Source organism: Calypte anna, chromosome 6 (genome assembly GCF_003957555.1).
Source record: "Calypte anna isolate BGI_N300 chromosome 6, bCalAnn1_v1.p, whole genome shotgun sequence".
Classification (NCBI taxonomy): domain Eukaryota; kingdom Metazoa; phylum Chordata; class Aves; order Apodiformes; family Trochilidae; genus Calypte; species Calypte anna.
Genome location: NC_044252.1, coordinates 28,792,501 through 28,800,572, shown reverse-complemented (window position 1 = coordinate 28,800,572; position 8,072 = coordinate 28,792,501). Strand labels below are relative to the sequence as shown.

Genomic DNA, 8,072 nt, shown 5'->3' with positions numbered 1-8,072 from the left:
TGGGGACAAGCACACAAACCATCCATTACGATCTGATATATTATCCAAACAATTTAGTGTATTCATGAGGTAACCTAAATGTGGAGGCTGCAAAATTACCCGTAATCAATTGAAACAGCGAGTGCGCGTCCCTCTGTGTCTAACAACTACATGTCTCTGTAATAAGGCAGACATTAAATCATTTTAGAGTTGTACTGTTGAGTACCTGATCACTGGGCGCTCTGGGAAGCTGGACAGTCACATTAGGACGCTGGGACTGAGGAAGCCGCCGCTTTTCCAGTGGGATAAAACCCAACCTTCCTTACTCAAGGTGCTTTACAGATCCCCACCGATCTGACCTAAGCCGTGCAATATCCAGCATAGACTTCGTCTTCTTCTTCTACTCCTCTTATATTTTTTTTTCTGCTGTTGTTGTTTTTATTGCACTACATGTTTGGGAAACAAGACAAAATGGACGTTAGATGCAGTTCAGAGACTGAAGCTAACCGGGTCTCGAAGAACGGACATAAAGAGGGCAAGGAAAGCAAAGGGTCTGAAGGAAATATTTCTACTTCTTTTTTGAAGGATCAGCAAGGGACTTTTTCTGCCTCTGCAGCTACAGAAGATTGTAATAAAAGTAAATCTAGTTCGGCTGATCCGGACTATTGCAGGAGGATCCTAGTTAGAGGTATGAGTTTGAGGTATTTCGCGAGGGTGGGGGAAGGTGAGCTCCGTTCACGCCCGGGAGATTTGTTGATTTTCTTGCTTTGCCTTTGGTCCGTCCCTGGCTTGAAAGCCCTTCCTACGGCTCCGGGGAAGAGATCCCCCACCTCGGCAGGGTTCTGCCCTGCAGCCCCGCTCCGGCTCGGCTTTATTGCCGTGATATTCCGCCAGTGGCTCGGGGGAAAGTTAAGCCGCGGTGGTTCCTCCCCGCCTTTGCCCCGCACCGGGCCAGCCCCGCATTTTTTTTTTTTTTCCTGCCTTTTTTTCCCCCCCCCTCTTCTTCCTTCTGTGTAGCTTTCCCGGGGTGCCTGTACCTTCAAGGACCCCACTGGGACAGGCCGCTCCCTCAACGGGGCCGCGGTTCTGTCCAGCTGGCCCTGAGCGTTGCTTCCGCACCCGCGCATCCCGCCCGCCACCGGACCCGCGGACAAAGGCTCGGGGCTGCGGTTCCCGCCCGGCTGTGGGATCGGGCAGGAAGGTCCTCGCCGGATGGCAGGGGCTCCCGCTCTCCCCATGCCCAGCATCCCAGCAGAAAGGGATATTTTTAAATAACCATCAGCCTTAATATGAAGGGAGGAACGGCGAAAGGGTTAGGAATTTTTTTTTTTTAGTCTTTAAACCTTTTCTTTTCCTCAACCCTCGTCTCCCTCCCAGGCTAAAACATTTAAATAATTCTATTCCAAACCCCCCAAAAGAAAAACAACCCAAAATTACCTGAAGAAATTTCAGCTTTATTGAGGTTCGTTTCAGGGGCGGAGGGAAAGAACAGAATCAAACAAAATTAGTGCGAGGCAGGCCTTGTAAACAATAATTAATCCTTGCCGCGACCCGATTGACCCAGAGAGTGGTCAGATTAAAATGATGTGGTTGTCTCCGATATTAAAGCTTACCGAGGAGCTAAAATTACGGGAAAGCAAAGTTGGGAAGGCTTTAATGTAACATGAATCTGGCTCTATTCTGACAGTCGTGTTAACAAAGATTTTGTCCCGCTCTCTATCTGTCAGGGATACCAGAAAAAGTGAGGTTTCTGCTGGTGTTTGGTGTCCTGTTTGGGCTGTTTTTGGTTTGGGGTTTATGTTGTTTGTTTTGGTTTTTTTTTCTCCCCCCTTCTTCTCCTCATGCCAAACTCCAAAGCGGCGGCGATGCTTTCCCTGGGATGCTGGGGGGGCTGGAGGTGTCCCCAGATTCGCGAATGGGCAGTCAGCCAGCTCAGGGACAGCTCTGCCTGTGCCCTGGAACCTCCTGTCTGCCTATTTATTTTTTTTTTAAGCCAAACTTTTTCTTAAAACAAATAATAAGAAGCTTTTATATTTTGGGGGGAGTCTGGGTGTCTGTGGCGACTTCCAGCAAGCCCTAACCAGAAGCTCAGGGCGAACAAAGAGTAGCCCTGCACTCCAGGCACAAAGCCCGGCCTGGAGGATCTCTCCCCAGCCTCCCAGAGGGGCTGTGGGTGATGCCGCAGGTGTCGTACTGCCAGTGCAACATATTCAAGCCAATTTTTAAATAGACTGAGTGGATTAATTCTACAGCCCCGGGCCCCACCTTTTTCTCCTTCCTTCTCTGTTGTGGGCTTGGTTTTTTGTTTTGTTTTTGTTTGGGTTTTTTGGTTTTCGGGTTTTTTTTGTTGGTTGGGTGTGTTTTGTTGGGGCTTTTTTCCCCTCTTCCTTGGGTATAGTGGCCAGGTGTACTGTCGCAAGCTCAGTGACTCCCTGCTCCATCCTGCCTCGGGTATCGGTCTTGAGGGCGCCTGTTGTTGCCTACTTCCCCAGGAAAAATTAGAAAAAAAAATAAAAAATAAAACGGAAAAAAATAAAAGAAAGGAGGGTTGCTTGGGTGTAAAGCTGACTGCGCCTTTCTTTGCCAGATGCCCAAAGGTTTCAATCAGAGAGATTATTCTGCCCAAGGGGCTTGATCTGGACCGTCCCAAGCGGACCCGCACCTCCTTCACGCCGAGCAGCTCTACCGCCTGGAGATGGAGTTCCAGCGCTGCCAGTACGTCGTGGGAAGGGAGCGCACCGAGCTCGCCCGCCAGCTCAATCTCTCCGAGACTCAGGTAGCCCCAGAGGGACGGGGACCCCCGGCTTCCCTGCCCTGCCCTGCGCCGGCCCCCCTTTCCCCCTCCCTCCTTCCTGGTCCGGGCATCTCCGGTGCGCCCCGGACTCCGCGGGTGGGCCTGGCCCTGAGCGCCTCTTGTGCGCCCCCCGCGCAGGGCCCAGGACCCGTCGGGCAGGGAGAGGCTGAGGCCCGTCCCCAAAATGTCCACGCGTGTCCGTTCGAGGAGGAGGGTGGCTCTGTCCTCCCGCAGGATGGAGCTCGGGGGGTGTGTGGCTTGGGGTTCCCAGTGAGGGACCCATAAACTATGTGAGGGCAGGGAAGGAGGAGCCCCTAGGGGCTGCCGCAGGGGGCAGGGTGTCCCGGGCCCTTGAGTGTCCCTGTACACAGCCTCCACGGGCTCTCCCGCGACAGCAGTGCTCTGTGCAGGGCGAGGCAGCCAGGGTCCGAGGGGTCTGCAGGAGCTTTGGTCACGAAGCCAAGACCCTCCATGGGCCGGGACTGGGTTGTCCCCGGCTCGGCCGTGTCGGTGCCCGACACCCCCGGCTCGTGGAGGTGCGTCCGTGGAGAAGCTAGGAGAGGCCGAGCTCCTTCCAGCCCTCAAAAAGCAGAAAATAGCTAAAAAACCAAACCGAACCAAAACAAACCAAAACAAACCCCCCAAATGGGCTAGTTTGGCATCTTCCCTTGGAACTGCTGAGTTAGAGAGCGTTTGGTCTGAGCACTCTTTCCTGGGTAAAAGTGGTCTGGAACGGGACTGAAATTTGGGGCGTATTTTGGTCCTTGTGCTCCCGAGGGGGGAATCGCCCCTCCATCCTGCAGAGCAAAGCGGCCGGGAGCCGTCAGGGGTGTTAAAACTACGCGAGAGTTGGGGAGAAAACATCTTAATAACAACAACAAAAAATTCCAAACTTCTAAAAGTCCGGGTTTCATTTTCTGCAAAATATCAATACAACAATAAATTCCCCTGACAAGTTAATTAGCTTTTTAAAATTTTCCCTGCTAGATAGGAATGACAAGTTCAATAGCTGTAGGTTGCAGAAACTGCCATGGGTGCTTTGGGTTCTGTTCTGGTTGTTGTTTGGGCTTTGGTTTGGTTTAGGAGGGGTTTCCACGATTCCTTTTTAAAGTTAAATATTATTTAAAAAGCGTGGGGAGGCGAAAGAGATTGTCCAGGCGGGAGATTCGGAAAGAAGTGTACAGCTGTGTTACACCCGGCCTGGGCAGCTGTCCCGGGGTGAGCAGCAGCGGCGGGGGCAGCGTGCGGGGTTCCTGGAGCGGGGCGAGGAGGGGTGAGAGGCTCTATTGGGCCTCCGAGTGAGATGGTTAGAATAAAGAGGTGGCGAAAGGGCTGGAATCCGGCTCCCTACGACTGCTGGCGTTCCAGTCAAATAGGATAAAGTGAGACGGATTCTGGTTTAAGAGACACTGCGATAAAAAGAGCTCCGGGGATGCCGCGATTCCCCTCCGGGCTCTCCCCCGAAACGAGGAGCAGCCAGGTTGGCGTGTGTAGATGCCACTTTATGCGTTTTTAAAACGCTTTCCCCGAAGAGGAGCCCCTCAGTCCCCTCAGCCTTCCTTCTGCCCCGCGGGGCCTTTCCGGGCTGCGGGGGCACCTGGCGGGATGCGCCCGTCTCATCTCCCCCTGGACACCCCCCCGTCCCCGCTGACCCTTGCCTCTCTTCCCGGCCTGCAGGTCAAGGTCTGGTTCCAGAACCGGCCGCACCAAGCAGAAAAAGGACCAGGGCAAAGACTCCGAGCTTGCGTTTCGGTGTGTCGAGACCGCCGCCACCTGCAGCGTCCTACGGCTGCTGGAACAAGGACGGCTGCTCTCCCCGCCGGGGCTGCCGGGCCTCCTGCCGCCTTTGTGCTACCGGAGCCCTGGGCTCAGCGCTGCGGGGACCCGGGCCTGGCCACGGGCAGCGGCAGCGCTGCGGCAGCGGCGGCGGCCCCGGCCGGGGGTTCCCCGCACCCTCCGGCTGCCAGCGGCGCGGGCCGGGCCCCCCCGCCGGCCCCGCTGCACGGAGCGGCCGCCGCCGGGCACGGTCTGTTCGGGCTGCCGGTGCCCGCGCTGCTGGGCTCGGTAGCCGGGAGGCTTTCCTCCGCTCCCCTGGCCGTGGCCGGTTCGCTGGCGGGCAACTTGCAGGAACTGTCGGCCCGCTACCTGAGCTCGTCCGCCTTCGAGCCCTACTCCCGGAACCAACAATAAAGAAAGCGCTGAGAAAAAAAGCACTGGACTGACTCTAAGTAACTTCCCGTATTTATATTTATAGTCTCTATTTGTTGGCGGTATTTATGGGGACGGGCGGTGAGGCGGCCTTCCCGGCCAGCCCCCCCCATCCCTCGGCAGCCGCCTCCGAAGCCCCGCGGGCGCGGTCCCCTCCGCGGGCCGGGGCGGAGCGGGAGCCCGGGGCGGAGCGGGGACCCGGTGCCCGCGGGGCCAGGAGAGGCGGGCGGTAGGGGCCGGGAGAGGCGAAGGGCTGCGGCAACCTTCCCGGAGCCTGCGGCAAAGGGGGCGGCCCCCGCGGCTCTCCCTGCCCCGCCGGTCCGTCTGTCCGTTCGGGGGAGGGGGGTGGTGATGGAAGGGGTGTTTGTCTGTCTGTTCGTTTGCTTTGACACCGCTAGGAAAGGGAGAGCGGCGGGGTGCGGTTTGGCCGGGCTCTCCTGGCTGGTTTAGCCAATGCAAGCGAGAGAGAAGGATTTCGGAGAGAGGAAGAAGAAAGCTGCCAGGTGATGCCCGGGTTCCCACCACCCCGCTGCCCCCCATCCCCGACTTCAGTGACTCCTAAGCAGAAAAGTTGTGGGGAGGTTGTACCCCTGCCCCCTGTTTCTCCCACATCACTGCACTGCACCCCCCGGTCTCGTCCTGCCGCTTGCCCTAAAAACTAGCCAGGCAACCGTCCAGCAACTTTTCTTTTTCTTTTCTTTGTTTTTTTTTTTTTTAATTATTTTTTTTTTACGATAAATCTTGAATGTGGGAAGGGCCGGAACGGACTGCCTTGAAAATTTGCGCATGAAGTGGGGAGACAGAAACCAGTGGCTGCGGAAATTTTTAATAAAACTGTCTCTCCCTTCGAGATAACAGAACGCGCTTTTTTTGTCTTGTTTTGTGTTTGTTTGTTTTTTCCCTTTTTAAAAGAAAATATTTTATTTTATTTTTGGTTTTTAGTTTTTTTGATTCTTGGGTTATGGGGTTTTTTGATGTTGTTTTCTTTTGGTTTGTTTGGTTTTTCATTCCTATGGGCCAGTCCTGCGGACCTTATCTGCAAAACCAAATCTGCAGATGAATAGTGGAAGTCGTGACTAATTTTCATACAAATCTGTTACGATGATAATTTTACCTTTTTTTCTATATGTTTTTTTTTTTCCAAATATTTTCAATGCACACCTAAACAAAAAATCTTTAACCTTCCTTCCTCCTAAGATAACCCTCTCGTATGTGGCTCACACTTCATTTCAGATGAACGTAAAATATAAAAAGCGTATCTCTTATTGTTATTTTTGTACTTTAAAATACAGCTATGTAACAAGATTTTTTTTTCCTTCATAATTCTTACTGCTGTTTTCTCCACAAACATGTATTTCACCTGATAGTATTCCAGATCGAATATTTCCTGTTCAATTTCCGTACTTGAATTCGCCAAGAAAAGGGATGCTGTACTTACCTAGTTCTTCGGAAAACAAAAACAAACAAGTTCTTGACTTTGGTTTTAAGTTTCTTTCTTTCTTTAAACTTTAACACATGGCGTTTACAAACTGTATAAATACGTGCCACCAAACTGTAACCAAAAAAAAAAAAAAAAAAATTACAAAAAGTGGAATGGTTGCTGTAGTATATAGAATTAATTATAGACCAGAACTGGACAGAAGGAGCTGGACAGAAAGAATATAGTAATTTTATTGTAAATTATTTACGTCTGAAGTTTCTAGGCAACTAGTCGAAAAAAATAATGAATGACATGAGCGCTGAGCCCTTGCTACTAACTTTTGTTCTGAATGTTTTGGATATTTGAATGTTTTGTATTTATGTGGTGAGAGTGAAATATATTATATCTATATGATGATGCAATTAGGTGTATTTTCGTCTTATATTCCTAGCACCCAAATTACCTTTATCTAATGATGTGTGCTGCCAAAAAAAAGAAAAAAAAATCCTATACCTATGTAACCTTCACAGTTTTCAATTTTTAAAAATTTAATTTTAAATTTTAAACTGTGTGTGGGGGGGTGAAATCCGTATCATGGAGCAGGATCCTTCCTGAGGCAGTTTGGGGCATTCCTGATTCCCTCCCTGGCTCTTCCCCAGCCCCTAGCTCTGTGGGCCTGATCCTTCCCGGTGCCTGTGGCTGTGCCCAAGGCTGAAGCTGTGGCTGAAAGGGCCCAGTGTGTCCCTCGGTGGGGAGGGACCCCGGTGTTCAGACTGCCCAGTGTCATCACTGGGCTCTGCCAGCCTGGCACAGGGGGCTGCTGGCCCCCAACCCTCTCCTCCTGCTTGCAGAGGTGCCTGGTGGCACTTAGGGATGTATGGATGTGTCCACATAAATCTGTATCTATATAGGCATATATAACCACACAAAAAATATCTATCAATATATATATATATGCTTGTGTGCATAATTATGAGCATTTATAAGTATTTTCTAAGCAGCTGTAGCTTCCATCCTCTTGGCAGCACAACCCTGAGTGTCCTTTGATGGGAAACTGGTGCAGGGTTTTATGAGTCCCAGAGGTTTTATGAGACCTCTCCCCCCCCCAGCCCCAACCCCCTCCTTGACTCAGGCTCCTCCAGGGCCACAGTGAGGTGACAAACTGTGGGTCCACAGGCTAAGCCATGCACAGCTCTGTGGTGCCTGCCCACCCCACAGCTTCTCCCCCTAGCCACGGGTCCCTGGTGTGACCTCTGCTGGGCTTTGCCGTGAGTCCATCCCAGGCAGGGCAGATGTGATGCTCAAGATTAAGAGGGAAGGCTGTGATGGCCATGGTGGTTTGTTGAGATTGTTGGTTTGGGGTTTTTATTTTGTGTGTTTTTTTTTTTTCCAAGTGTATAGAAATGATCTGGGGAAGGGCAACCTCGGTGAAGGAGGGAAGTGCAGGTGACATTTGAAGAGGTGACATTGAAACTGCTGGTCAAGACTGAAAAACTTCAAGGGGAGGGGAATCAATGTGAAAAAGAAAGGAGCTGAGGGTGGCAAAACAGATCTGTCAGGGGACACCCAGGGGGAAAGGATAGTTTTTGATTTCTGCCTTGCCTGCCCAGACTGCACAGCATCACCCACATCCCTGAACAAAGAGAGGAGCCCAAGCCTGGGTTGCCTTTG

The 8,072-nt window shown here is 51.9% G+C and overlaps 1 protein-coding gene across 1 annotated transcript; it reads left to right on the top strand.

Moving 5' to 3' along the window:
* The first annotated feature begins 429 nt into the window (after positions 1–429).
* VAX1 (ventral anterior homeobox 1) lies at positions 430–5,027 on the top strand. The gene is given in 7 exon segments (XM_030453690.1): positions 430–693; positions 2,577–2,649; positions 2,652–2,755; positions 4,451–4,474; positions 4,476–4,659; positions 4,662–4,951; positions 4,953–5,027. Coding segments are annotated over 7 exon segments (1,014 nt in total).
* The last annotated feature ends 3,045 nt before the right edge of the window (positions 5,028–8,072 follow it).